We start from the raw sequence: 13,388 nt of genomic DNA, 5'->3' as shown, positions 1-13,388 counted from the left end.
TTCACTGTCTTCTAAATCATTCATCAACAAATTGCATACAGATCTTAGCCAAGGGGCTCTCAGTATCTTTTGGATGCAAGAGTATGCAGAATTCAGATGAGCAGCAACTTTCGTTCTGATGATAAACTCTCGCTGTCTGATGGATGAGGTATATCTTTGAGTTATTGGTGAAGACAAACAGACCACATAGCCGTCGTATTTTCTCGTCTAAGGCAGCTAGATTTATTCAGCTTGTGCTGTAGTTCGTGATTCAGGGTGGATAGCAATGCCCAATGCCATATCCTTTTTTTCTTCTTTTTTTTTGTGTTGTTAAGGGACGCTGTGCTGCAACAATGATCCTGAATAAGTTTCCTCACTGTATGCACTTGTTCAGATGATACTCGATCAATAATCTTTTCATATACTACATTCAAAGAAGGAGGTATCCGCTGGATTGGTTCGTCAGCTGGCCAAAAGCTATTCTTCAGTAACCTAGGTGTCATCAATGGTGAGATGTAACCAAGGATACATGCAGTGTTTCATTTTAAGTTGTTGCTCAAGTTGTTGCTACACATCAGGTGGCAATAATGCCATTTAGCCCGCTCTTACACCCTGATCCTCACGGTCACACTTATCTCCTTGTGTATCTGATCATTTTCTTCTGCCCCTTTGAGGTATATGTAAGGGAAGAGATTTTTCATTATCTAGAAGTCATTCTGAATATGATCATAGGGTCGACTGGTTACTAGAATTTCAACGAGGTATCTGTTACAGACTCGGAAATAGTAGATACTGATGAAATGATATTCCTATCTAAAATATTGTAGCCATCAACGAGAATATCGGGTCTGGAGAAAGAAAAGAAATGGAAACCTATCTAGAGGATGAAGGGGTTTTATGACCACGGTACGACAGCAATCTACTCATGTCGGTATCGTCTGTCATTATTAGTCCTATATGTGGTGTTGAGCCGTATGGGCAGCGTCAAGCTGTATAAACGACGTCAAGGTGTCAAGCCATCACAGCGTGCAAGGCATGTTTACGATAGGGTCTAGCCAAGGCAGGTCTTAAGGTGGATAACAATAACAGACAAACGATCTTGGAAAGAAGTCAAGCGACAGTACCAGAAATTGATGGTTTTTCAAACAATGCTTCGAAATGAGAAGTCTGCAATGGCATAGAGGACAGAACAGAAACAACTATCAACCACAAAAGCTCAGCCTTGTGCTGGACACGAAGCGCAGCAATGCGGCAACAAAAGACGAACTGCTATCAGCGCGAGCCGCCTAAGCCCATGTCCCTACCAAGGGAAAGAATGTCAGTATCTTAGTCTGTGACGACTCATATATGACGGCTCAACACTGCAGCAATGAATGATACATCGCAAATGCTGCTACTCAGCCATGTCGCCAACAACCTCTATAAAACCCCTTCATTACCTAGATAGATTTCCTCTTCTCTTTTCTTCTCCAGATTCGATGTTCTCGTCGATGGTTGCAATAGTCTAGATAGGAACATTGATTCATTATTATCTACTATTCCGAGCCCGTGACAGAGCGTACCATAGTGATCTTTAGTATACTGTGCATGTTATTTATTTATTTAATCAAGTCTATTGTCCATACCGAGCCCTAGAGCTATGACAAACCATGATTAATGGACTCAAGGCTACCTTCCCTGCTACATTTCCCCTGCTCTAATTGCCACTAATGTTTCCATTCCCCTGTACTGTGCATAAGTTTCCAGATGGAAAGAGCAGATTGTGGCTATGTGCATATACCAAGTGACTCAGTGTTTGAAGTAAAGCATGATAGCCAATTACTGGTGCCTGCATAGCATATAGTGAACCATGAGGTTTTCAAAGGATTGAATTTGCGAGGTATTACATGATGTTGGGTGATAGCTCACGCCATCTATTATGCACACACCTAAATCACCCTGGGTCGCGCGACCAAAAAGCGGCCTCCCCCTCTAACTTATCTTTCTTTTCATATTTTTTTTTTTATCTCATATCTTCCTAGAGAAATTTTTTGACGCTATTCTTCTTTGAAACAGATAAACCAATGGAGCGGTTAGAGTCCGTGTCGGGAAAGTTGGGAGTCGATTATTCGGACTGCACGAGGCTATAGGCGAGGAACTTGAATTACACTAAAGTGTGACATTGATATCTATAGACACCATAAATGATAGGATGAGCGCTTGTCTATCTGAATGTGCGTATACGCTGGTCAATATAATCAGACCGGCGGAGCTTGCCTAATCGGTCCGACGTCTATTCCTTTTCACGGTAGATCCGGGGTGGTGTCGGTATAGGGAATCCCTAATTTTAATTGCCATTAAGCATCTGGTTTCCTGTATTTGGTCATATACATCAATACCCATCTCACTCAATCTCCACAAACCCTCCATCCAACTTCCCCCCCTCAAACCACGCCATTGCTGTCTCCGCAAACAACCCCGGCGCCTGTCGATTCCATGGATGCCTCATCCCCCAATGCACAACTGCAATGGTATCCTGATTCCCCTCCCTCCCAATCTCCGCCAGCCTCTTCGCATACTCGCAACTATCAGCAGAGGGAATAATACCCCCCTTCGCAGCCGCGACAATCAATGTCCTCATCTTCCAGGGACCCGGCCACTCAGCACCCGTCAATGACAAAGTGATCTCCCGACACAACTTCATTGTACAGATATCCATGTTAAGATGCGGGAGGTCCGCGCCGTCCATTAACCAATTTAGCAGTGGCCGGGGGAGGAGGTTCTCAATCCGCAAGACCGGCCAGGCGATGTATGGGATATACGGCGCCAGCACTGATGGTGGGAAAATAGCGAAGCCGGAGACGAAGATATCTTTCACGAGATCAGGATATGTGGTTGCTAGTTTGATGGCAGCGTGTGCGCCGAGACTGTGGCCGATTATATGCGCTGATTTGGTGATAGTGTGCGTGCGGATTAGGTTGGCGATATGCTCTACGGAGGAGTCGATGGAAAAGGGGGTTATGTGAGTGGATTTGCCGTGGCTGGGGAGGTCTGGGATGAGGATGTGGTAGTGTTTTGAGAGATGCGGAGTGACGAGGTCCCAGTAGGAGCCGGAGCAGAAGGCGCCGTGGATGAGGAGGATGGTGGTTGGGTTGGTTGGGTTGTGGGATTGGAAGTGTAGTTGGTTTGGTTGGAACATTGTGGTTGTTTAATATTCTGCTTCTTTCTCTAAAAGTGAGAAGAGTTGTAACTATAGAGAAAATTAAATTGCGCGTTCTGTCTGCCTGTGATATGATTATAAATGTTGTTGAGACATTGTGGCTGCTTACGAAGGATTTAGTTGCCTGAATGAGTCCACATTTCGGTTGTTTATCCATGTCATTCGTTAATAAAAACATTTAGCAAATTTGGACACTGGTCTGCAACAAAATCGAGATTGAATATGGAATCCATCTCATCACTTTGGCACTGGACTTGGGTTGAGGATTTTGTTCTCCACTGCATACTGCCTAGACTGCGGCATAACCGTGGGTACCCTCCGGTGCCCATGGGTACCCGCAAGATGGCCGTACTAGCATAATTATCACTTGTTTAACTACTTCGAGACCCACTGACACTTATGTAGCTGACAAACCCTTGGTTTCCATCTTAAAATACGCATGTTTTGTTTAGTTATATGTCTATGATTCAAGAAGTAAATAAGTTGTGGTTACCCTGTAATTTCAAGGTTTGTGGTAGATGGCTGGTGTTGTAGCGAAAATATATTGTTATTATTGTTCATACACGCATCTGTCAGCCTCGTAGGCCGAGTGACGGCAGGTCCTGCGTGGCGGCCGGGTAAGCCGCCGTAATGGTAATCGCTATGTACATCGTCGCCTTTCTATGCATATCCTGATATCTTATTCTGCATGCTGTATGTCCGGTGCTGCTGGTTTCGTACTGCTGTTCCCATAGTCACGAAGATCTATGGGGTTGTTGGATACTATTTATTTCCATCCCTACTTCTGCAAGCGCATAACCTGGACTGCGCTATACTGCTGGTTGCTTCATGTCTGTTGTTGTGACTCGGTAAGTGTTGGCAGAGTCTGAATCTGGCCCAGAAGGCCTATCTCAAGCATGAACCGCACCGCCTTCGGTACTAAGTCTGGCCGTGTTAGGTAGGCTCTGTAACCCAGCTCCCGCCTTGACCTCTGTGTAAGATGGTGTATTCGAAGTCCTGCCTGGTTTGTACGGTGGAGGAGAACATGGCGTGTATCTTGGAGGCCACGTCCGCAAGAGCATTCAGTTGGTTCCATAGCCTTAAAGGAACCAAGATAACTGGCCAGCGCAATCTTCTCAGTTTGCATTTGAATGAGGACTGATGTCGCGGCTCTCTGTAAGCCTTGGTATAATCGCATTGATGTTTTTGAAGGCTCTTTCGATAAACAACGAAAGGAGCTTCCGTGGGTGGAAGTGGCCCATTCAGTCTTCCATGCACTGATTGCTTCCATACGGAGAGTTAGCTCCTCTGCACTGTTGGGTGCTGGAGAATTAGCGGCTTCTTTTGCAAGAGCATCAGCACACTCATCGCCGTAAATGCCTTCATGACCAGGGAGCCAATACAGCTGTATATTCCAGCCGTGGTTCCTGTAGCTGAGATGCAGTGTGTGTGGTCTCTCTCAGGATATATTGGCCAGAAGACCTTCCTTGGGCTGAGCACGCTTGTATCGCCGCTTGGTTGTCGGTAAAGATGATTGCCGTATAGGCTTGATGGGAACGGTGGGATTCCGGTCCAAATTTGTTGCGTATTTGGGTGAGCGCCATCTATATGCCTCAAAATTCCGCTGCGTATACAGTGTGAGTAACTGGGGGGCCAATGCGAACTCTCTGGCGCCCTAAAGGTGAAAACCATTGCTTCTCCAACTCCCCGTTCTGTCAAGCTGCTGTCTGTGTACACGACAATGTCGGCGCCGCTGCATAAGGCAAGCTGGTGGGCTGCTAGGGCAGCTTCCTGAGTTTCTGCTACGTGGAATTCCACACCTGACCACCATGGTTGGGTCTAGACTGCGGCATAACCGCAGGTCCCCAGGGGTATCCGCAACCGTGGCCGCCCGCTTGCGGCCATGGTTATCATCTTGCTACCCGCGGAAATCATGCGGGTACCCATGGGTATACAAGCATCCTAAACCTGCCAGGACTCGTGACCTGGCAGTGGTTTTAGTATATAGTAACGTAACCCACTAGCGAGCGGCCACTACAAACCAGCGGCCACCCGGGGTATTGCATACAAAATGGCACTTCTCAGGACCTCAAAACCACAAATAAAGTTATAAGTGTTCTATTAAAGGTCATAACATCTAATATTGATGCATTGTAGAAGCCTCCTTGTTTTGTCTAGAACGTTTAGAATTCTTTTATCATCTGAAATATAGTGCTATTCCCAATACAGCTGTATTTAATGCTGTCTCTATATTGAACAGAACTGAATATGTTATGAGATTTTGGGGTTAACCTCTGCTTGTGTACGTCGAAATAACTTATATTCCAATTTTCAGGCCCTATCAATGTGTTATTGCTGAGATATTGAGGTCTTAAAAAGTGCCATTTTGTATGCAATACTAACAGCAGTTGGCCTGCAGGATTCGGATTTCTTCAAGATCCATTATTGATCACAGTTCTTCCTCCATTGGATCTTCATTGGAGTGATATTGGCTTTGCTCATCGTCAGAATGAAGACCTTTCAAAGCCAGCGCCGACGGAGTCCAATTTGATCTGATGTCCATCCATTAGGACTAACTTCGATACTCCAGTTGTGTGGTAGCTTTGAGTCTTCACTAGGCCTTAATATGAACTGATCCTGTGAAGGTGATGCATGACGGCAGTGTCGGTTTTCATCTTTATTTTACTATGTAAGGCTCGAGGGATGACATGATATGGTTAGAAAGTATAGAAAAAGATAGGTCCGTATCGGCTTTCAATGAGTCTCTCTCATGTATTCTGGCACTATGGGTCTTGTTTTGGTACAAGGTTAATTTTTATATGAGGAAGAAACCGGTGATCGCTGCCGTTCATCCCCTTGTTATTATGGTGACCGATCCATATGTCGCGCGGGACTCTTCAAGATGTGCTCCATTGTCAGGTCGTGACTCGTGAGTTCAATTATTTGGTTCTTTTTACACCTTGCTATAGCTTCCTACTGGCCAGCGAAATCAAAATTCAGGTTATGGATTGCTCGTCGTGTTCATTGTGCTGCTGAGGTGTACCTTTTGCTTTTAAACCTGCAAGGGTCCGAAGCAGCAAAACCAATATTTTAATATCATCTAGAGCCTTGGAACAGTATTTTAAATCGCCGATATCAATACTTTCACAGAAGCGCTCACACAGATGGAAAGTGATAACAAGAAAACTGGCCTGAACTACAACCTATGCCTTGAGCCATATAAACTGAAACGAAAATATATTATCTGCTCCATGCTGCTTGATATCAAAAGCGTAATAAAAATCAGTCCAAGATGACCACCGAAGGGTTTTTGTATTTGCCGTATCCCAGTTCCTGAAGTTGGCGGTGATAAGTTTGGTACTCAAAGTACTCTCCAGCCAATAAAATTGTAGTTCGCTCCGTACCGACAACAGAAGTTCCGACGTAAAACTTGTCAGTGGTATCGTGCCATGAGTCTATTTCTTCCAGTAACCGTTGAATGCTTCGACTATACATATCTGGCACTCTTGATGCCCAAACTCCCATGTATTTTGCCCATGATGCGGGCATCCAATGATGCTTTTCACGCGCAAAGGCATATATTTGTCCGTTTTCTTGGAGGAGAAGTTCTACCACGGAGACATGGCACTGCGAAAAGGGAATGTAGTGTATCATGCATCGATCCTCTGTTCTCTTTGGAAACCAAGGGCCCATTGCCCAAGACAAAGGCGTCCGCCTATTTTTATCATTCGAATTCATATCGGCCTTTCCGGTCATCACAAGACACTTGACAACTTTTTCTTCCCCTCTCATGGCGGCAAGGGAGAGTGGACTCTGTCCATTGACATCTTGCTTTTCCACGTCGATATCAGACCTAGCCAGAAGTAGGCTAACAACTGATTCGTGGCCTCTTATTGCAGCTGCAGAAAGAGGGGTCTGCTTATTGATATCCTGGACATTGACTTCAATCTGCGAGATCTCAAGTAGCAGCTTCACTACCTCATACCTGCCTTTGATGGATGCCATGAAAAGAGGGGTGCGTCGCTTGAGATAAGTCCGGTATTGTACATCAACCTTGGGTGCTCCGAGGAGAATATCGACAACATTCTCATGCCCACGCTCAGCAGCCCAGGTCAAAGCAGTTTTCCCTTTTTCATCCGGCAGATTCACCTCTGCCTTGCCTGTCTCGAGGAGCAGTATCACAGCCATGGGCCTGTTATTCATTGCTGCTATGCAAAGGGGACTCAGGCCTCGATTGTCTTGGCAGTTCAGCTCAATTTCTGGCAATTCGACAAGAAGCTCTATCACATCTTCACTTCCACTGTTAGCTGCCCAGGAGAGAGGTGTTCGACCATTTTCGTCTCGTGTATTGACGTTCAAGACTTGCATGCTCAGCAGGAGAACCACAGCGTCGACTGACGACCCTGCTGCTGCCCATGACAGGGCAGTACGGCCACCCTTGTCTTTTGTGTCAAGTGCAGTTATATCTGACTGAATAAGATGTTGCAAGACTGCCACATTTCCTTTCTCTGCAGCAAAAGATAGAGCCCCTCGTCCTTGAATCTCTGCATTCATATTGAATGATGAATGTTGAATTATGGCATCCAAAATTCCCTCATGATTACGCTCTATAGCTAAGACAAAAGCAGACTTTCCACCTTTGCCTGAAGCATTAACATCAATTTTCCCCGTACCAAGTAGAAACCTGACCAGATCTTCTCGATCGTCCAAAACCGCACGCGTAAGAATGGTATGGTGGTTATTGAACGTTGCGTTCAGGTCCAGCATGCCGGTGGCAAAGATAAGTTCAAAGATTTTCAGCTGTCCTCGCTGTAAAGCGTTGTGTGCGAGGTGTATAGCATCGGTATGTCTCATTTCAGACCGCAGGGAATTCCTAAAACTCCTTTCCATCTGCAATACTATTTCCGGTTGAAGTAGGTCCGAGGTATCCAATGGACATTGGAGCAGGGCACGAAGGGTAGTCTCATTACCCTTGACGATGGCCACGTCCACGGGAGACCCGTAACGGCCAATTTGTGCAAGAACATTGGAACCAGTATTCATTTTCAGATGCAATCTGACGAGATGGCATAGATCACTTTCCGCTAGTATATAGAGCAAGCGTACATTAGAATTATGGCGCCGGATAGCGTATCGCTCGAACGCGTTGAAAGTGCTGATGAAAGTACCAAAATCAGGGCCCTCATGATCTTGGAATAGCTTCAGAAATGATCCTTGGGAGATGTCAGAGCCTTCTGCAGCATCGGCATGATAAAATAAGCCATGGACTGCGTATTCCAAGAGCACAAAACGCGTATTGGTATCGGCAAGTAACTGTTTTCCGTCATCTGCAGCCACCTCAGCTACGCAGGCCTTGGTCAGGTCAGAGGTCATGTATCTGTAGCAGCACTTCTTGAGTCGATCATGACTTAAACCACTGAGCCGTTCTCCCAAACCGGCCCCGATTCGATCCATGCCATGTCGTAGCAAGAAGAAATCCCGTACCGACTCATGAATGAATTGGACAGTATGGTCTTTTGATCGCGTAATCTCGACCAGTCCTTTTGAAGCGCTCAGAATGAAGCGCTCCATCTGCCTGGGGGTGTGTTTGTCGGGGTCTAATTCGATAATTTGGGAGCTCTCACACCAGATTGCAATGCAGAATTCCTCTCTGGTCAACGGTCGCTTTGCAAACAGAGTCCACTGCAAGCAGAGTATTAGATCGTCCCGATGTTTATCATCTTTTTTGAGAATATTTTCGAAGAGATCATCTAGCTCATCAGGGAGCTCGTCCAGTCTTTTTCGTGCAGCCTCAACGCGACCATGGTCAAATGCTTCATTCAGCTGCGGGACCACTAGTACAACCCATAGAAATACCCCAGACGCACGTTCACAGACTATCCCCTTGATTTCCTGACTTTGTTTACTCAACTTAGCTTTCAATTTGCTGTTTATGTATTTCATGATGTCAGTCTGGTGGCCGAATTGTTCTTCCACCACTAGTTCAATGGCTCCATCCAGAGTGATGAAGGGATAATGACGGCTTGCGAGGCAGATCTTGAAGTAAGTTCCAGAACGAACGGCCGATTTTCCTAGATCTTCCAGGTAGTAGACCATGTTCCTTGCTTCTTTCTCGTCACATTCGTCCACAGCATCGATAAACCAAACTATATTGGACTCCTTGAGGTCATGTAATGTTGCATATAAAATTTTCTGGAGCTCTTTGAGTGTCCAATTGGCGACACTGTTTTGTCTGTTCTTTCGAGATGCTACATCCCAAAATGGTTGTCGATTTCCCACGGGGATGCTTGTAAGCAATTGGAACAATAAAGACCTGTAGAGTCCTAGCGTGGACCTTTCCAGAATATCGCCCCGGGCATTAAAGAAGAAAGACAAAACTATCACATTGCTCATAGTCCGTTTCGATTCTAGAAAAGCAAGCTTCATAAGCGTTGACTTTCCCGCTCCAGGCTTTCCCTTGATCCATAGGAAACTGTTCTGGTCATTCGTCTTCGTAGGGTTCAACCAACGCCGGTACTCCTCACGCTCGAAAAGCCATTGACAAGTACTCTCGTGTGCTTCGTCTATATTTTCCAAGCGCGCAGTGTCTTGAGAGAATTGAAGCGAGTTGAGGCAGTCCTGCTGCTGTTTCTCAAGAGAGGGAACTGCCAATTCAAGGTCTCCAGGTGGGCATGGAAAAGGGTTCGTGCCTGTGTGATATTGTTTATCCTCGGTAAATGATCAATCTGAATGACGCGGTCGGTCTACATACTCGAAGTAGTCGCCATGCCACGATCCGGAACGGCGTAGTAATCTAGGAAAGCCTTCATACAAGACGCCGCGGCTGCACTGGCATAGCCTTGCCACCTTTTACTTTTGTGGCTATCGGCGTAGTCACTGACGCCCTTGATGACAATGCAGGGAATATTGTCCCAGACACCAGCGCCTTCCATTTCGAACCCAATTGTTTTTTCCTTTGCAAAGATTTCTTCACGGTCGTCCCCGGACAATAGTACTGTATCGCCAGATGCAATGGGTCCAACATGAACAGCTGGTGGAGGATTTTCGACCTTGCTTGGGATCCTCGTCCGAACACCGCTGATCGTGCGGTCGCATTTTAGTACCTGACAGCGCTTCTGCAAGGCTTCATAGCAAACAGGATCTCCTCTAGCCCGGCAGCCATCGCAGAGGCTGCATGCCTGAGGCTCGTGGTGCTTGTGTCGGTAGTCTGATGGAAAAAGGAAGTCTTCTTCAGTCCCCGGGTACCCAGCTCTCTGCACACCCAACGTGCCCTGGACCACACCAAGATAGGACGCTAAAAACTGCTCCACGCGGCATTTAGTTCTGCCCCCCCTTAGCTTTTTCATCAACGCCCGAATCTCCAGGTTCGGCCTCCCCAGACTTTCACTAAGGGTGTCCTTGCGGGAAAATTTATCCGGAAACCGCTTTCCCAGATCATATTGAACAAGGCCATCACTGACCAGTACATCACCTAGAAAGATCTCTCCTCCATCCTCTTTACGCGGAACCCCACCACAAACCCCAACCAGCAACGCCAGCCTGATATTGTTATAACTTGCGTTGAAGCTCGCTGCAACACTGGAGGCGATCCCCTTTCCCATGCCTGGCATATGAGCGAGGACAACGTGGTGTTTCCCAATCCTCCCATTTGTGTATGCATTGGGATCCCCATGGATCTTTCCGTAGTCGTGACCGGTCTCATCGTAAAACTCATCGAACAGAGCCTCGACAGCGTCCGCCTCTTGTGTCGATGCGCAAATAACAGCGACGCTGAATTGATCGCGACTTGTTGGATAAGAGTTTGGATCGTCTGGCATGTTTGTGAACTGTATTTGGACTGTATTTGGACTCGGTCGCAATGAATGCCGTTGGATCAAGCATGGGTGTGGCCCTGCGGTTCTGAGTATTTTGTCCTTTGATGTCGTTTCTCCTTGGGGGTAGCTAAGAATGCCTTACGAGGGGAGAGCTTGAAATCAGCCTTGCCACCCTGAGGGTTCAGATTGCGGCGTAGTTGCAGTAATATGATCGCTGCAAAGGGCTAGACCCCGGAAGCTACTGCTTAGTTATACACAGGAAGGACAGAGAAAGGAAAATGAACACCCGTCGAAATGAAAAACTAGCAATAAAAGGTCTGTGCAATTATATACCTGACGCGGGGTCGGGTGAAGCGGGGTTTCTCGGATTGTAGCTCAGAAGGGAAATCGGGGAAAGAAATAGAGGAATGGGAAGGCCTGGGCAAAATCTGCGAAGGGGCTGGCTGAGATGAAAGGCTTTCCCTCCGTAAGGCCCGAGAATCTGCGTAGCTGGGATCAACTTCCCACTTCTTCAGGCGGCAATACCACAAAATAATGGGAGCCCTTATCTATACTTGGAACAACTGAAGGAATAGCTCAGCTTCGGCGTTCCAGTCACCGCCCCAACTGCGAACCCAGAGTCTGCAAGCCCGGAAGCTGGAGTCTCTCGCCCTGCTTTAGTTATGCTGGTCATTGCAACAATATCGTATCCGAGCTCTACACAGTAATTGCGGGCACAATTAGCCTCACAAGCACAGCACTCAGGACGGTCTATTGATTTGCTGAATCCATGTGCCGGGAACACGGCGTAGTTTGTGATCCGTCCGGAATCACCCGGAGGGTGGACTCGACAGTAATATCGTAGATGTTGATCAGATCAGGCAAGAATTAGCCCGACACCTCCAACATTACAGAAACAGCATGAATGGATGTAGGATAATGTCATACTTTGGCGCTAAAACCCACTGCGGCACGGTTCTAGCGATCTGTATGTTTACACTGCCACGCCCATGATCCTTTGCTGTCGGTGTTTCTGCCTTGTCTGCAATTAGTAGAGATTGGCTTAACTCTTTATGCCTGTGGGTCGGGCCATCACCTCATCCTTATCTGAACTGGTCGACGCCAGTGTCCACCTTCCGGAATTTCCGGTGTGTTCCCAGCGTAGTGGTTCAGCGAATTACCGCCCAACCCTAGGCGCTGTGTGTATATGTGGAGGCCCTGCGCCGGAGCTATTATGGGAATACAACGAACTAAGTAGCACTACGGTGTGTAAATAGAAATATGCATCGACATTATTGCATTTGAACGCACGGGAAATTAATGATCATACATTTGCGATAGCACCATCTCATCAAAATCATACCACTCCCCCATGATCCCTGCACGATAACAATACTACACGCTGAGTGGCAACTGCGGCAACACCGGACTAAGGCTTAATAGGAAAAGTAAGTCTCTCGTATCGATTGACCGATCTGAATATGTTTCTGGAAATGCGGAGGGACCCTATGGGACATCCCGCAGTAGTGGCCCGCTTCACTTCCTCGGGCGATAGATATAACGGGCCAATAAGACCCCATTTTGATACTTGGATGAGCCAACTGTGGCGATAAGGCTGCGCTTCGGCTTCGAATATTGTATGTACCTAGGTATAAAAAAAAACAACTCTTCAGTGGCGAGAAACCCCCCCAACCCTACCTTCTGAGCGAGTTCCCGCACTGCGGAAAACTCGAACCTTATATTTTATTTCACGCTGAATCGATTGATACTACTTTCAACGTCGTTCTCCCCAGTTGTCGCTGACAATGGGGGTGCAAAGGAGAAAGGAGTGGTCAAGGCTGCGGCACCATCCGCAAAATCCACAGACATCTCATATCCAAATCCGCAATTTGCGGATTTGGAAACATTTCAAACATGCCTAGACTCGTAATCTACTCAGAAGTGCATTAATTATGCAGTTTTGCTTGCATTTTTTGGGTATTCGGTAAGTAATGAGTTACACAGGAAGCCGTACAAGTATGCAATACATGCTTAAAGCAGAAATTTAGACTTATATTAAGTTTAGAATAACATAACGTAATTGACTAGAGTGTCACTCGGGGCGGGGCGGGGTGGGTTTTGGCAGGCAATGCCCCCCCAAATTCTCGGTGTTTTCTGTATTTCCATACCAATTAACGTATCGACGACATCAACCTGACATGGAGCGATTGCCAAAAAGCCATGCCTTCCCGTAAGGCCTTGTAAACGGGGTGGGGTGGGGCTTTGGGGCAGGATGCCCCAAAGCAGCCCGCCCCAACGGGGCCCTCAAATATCAGCGGGGCGGGGTCACGGGGCTGCCAGTGACTCTAAGAATGGATGTGTGTGTGTATTCGGAGGTGGCAGGCTAACATGCCTAAATAGCCTCTTGGACCGAAGCGAGGGCGGACCCAGCGACACGT

The 13,388-nt window shown here is 46.9% G+C and overlaps 3 protein-coding genes across 3 annotated transcripts; all 3 read right to left on the bottom strand.

Annotated features, from left to right (window-relative positions):
* Position 1: 1 nt before the first annotated feature.
* EURHEDRAFT_540926 (uncharacterized protein) lies at positions 2–737 on the bottom strand. Its single transcript, XM_040787377.1, has 2 exons — positions 591–737; positions 2–546 (listed from the first exon to the last, which is right to left on the bottom strand). The coding sequence occupies exon 2, from the start codon at positions 480–482 to the stop codon at positions 162–164; it is 321 nt and encodes a 106-aa protein (XP_040642842.1). The 5' UTR covers positions 483–546; positions 591–737; the 3' UTR covers positions 2–161.
* Positions 738–2,362: 1,625 nt separating this feature from the next.
* EURHEDRAFT_374222 (alpha/beta fold hydrolase) lies at positions 2,363–3,157 on the bottom strand (the record flags this gene model as incomplete). Its single annotated transcript, XM_040778615.1, has 1 exon — positions 2,363–3,157. One exon carries the CDS (start codon positions 3,155–3,157, stop codon positions 2,363–2,365), a length of 795 nt encoding a protein of 264 aa, XP_040642841.1.
* A 2,823-nt stretch (positions 3,158–5,980) lies between these two features.
* EURHEDRAFT_129551 (uncharacterized protein) lies at positions 5,981–11,167 on the bottom strand. Its single transcript, XM_040777734.1, has 4 exons — positions 11,114–11,167; positions 9,909–11,048; positions 7,722–9,846; positions 5,981–6,469 (listed from the first exon to the last, which is right to left on the bottom strand). The coding sequence occupies exons 2-4, from the start codon at positions 10,972–10,974 to the stop codon at positions 6,361–6,363; spliced, it is 3,300 nt and encodes a 1,099-aa protein (XP_040642840.1). The 5' UTR covers positions 10,975–11,048; positions 11,114–11,167; the 3' UTR covers positions 5,981–6,360.
* Between the last annotated feature and the right edge of the window lie 2,221 nt (positions 11,168–13,388).

This window comes from Aspergillus ruber (assembly GCF_000600275.1).
Source record: "Aspergillus ruber CBS 135680 unplaced genomic scaffold scaffold00002, whole genome shotgun sequence".
Classification (NCBI taxonomy): Eukaryota; Fungi; Ascomycota; class Eurotiomycetes; order Eurotiales; family Aspergillaceae; genus Aspergillus; species Aspergillus ruber.
Note: the sequence above shows the minus strand (reverse complement) of the source record. Positions and strands in the feature narration are given on the sequence as shown.

Bases quoted from the DNA above. Each gene is read 5' to 3' on its own strand.
- EURHEDRAFT_540926 (XM_040787377.1), bottom strand. From the start codon at position 482: ATGACACCTAGGTTACTGAAGAATAGCTTTTGGCCAGCTGACGAACCA.
- EURHEDRAFT_129551 (XM_040777734.1), bottom strand. From the start codon at position 10,974: ATGCCAGACGATCCAAACTCTTATCCAACAAGTCGCGATCAATTCAGC. The intron at 9,847-9,908 runs GTATGTAGACCG...AATATCACACAG, and splicing joins TGGCATGGCGACTACTTCGA to GCACGAACCCTTTTCCATGC. The intron at 6,470-7,721 runs ATCATTCAATAT...TACGGCAAATAC, and splicing joins GATGCCATAATTCAACATTC to AAAAACCCTTCGGTGGTCAT.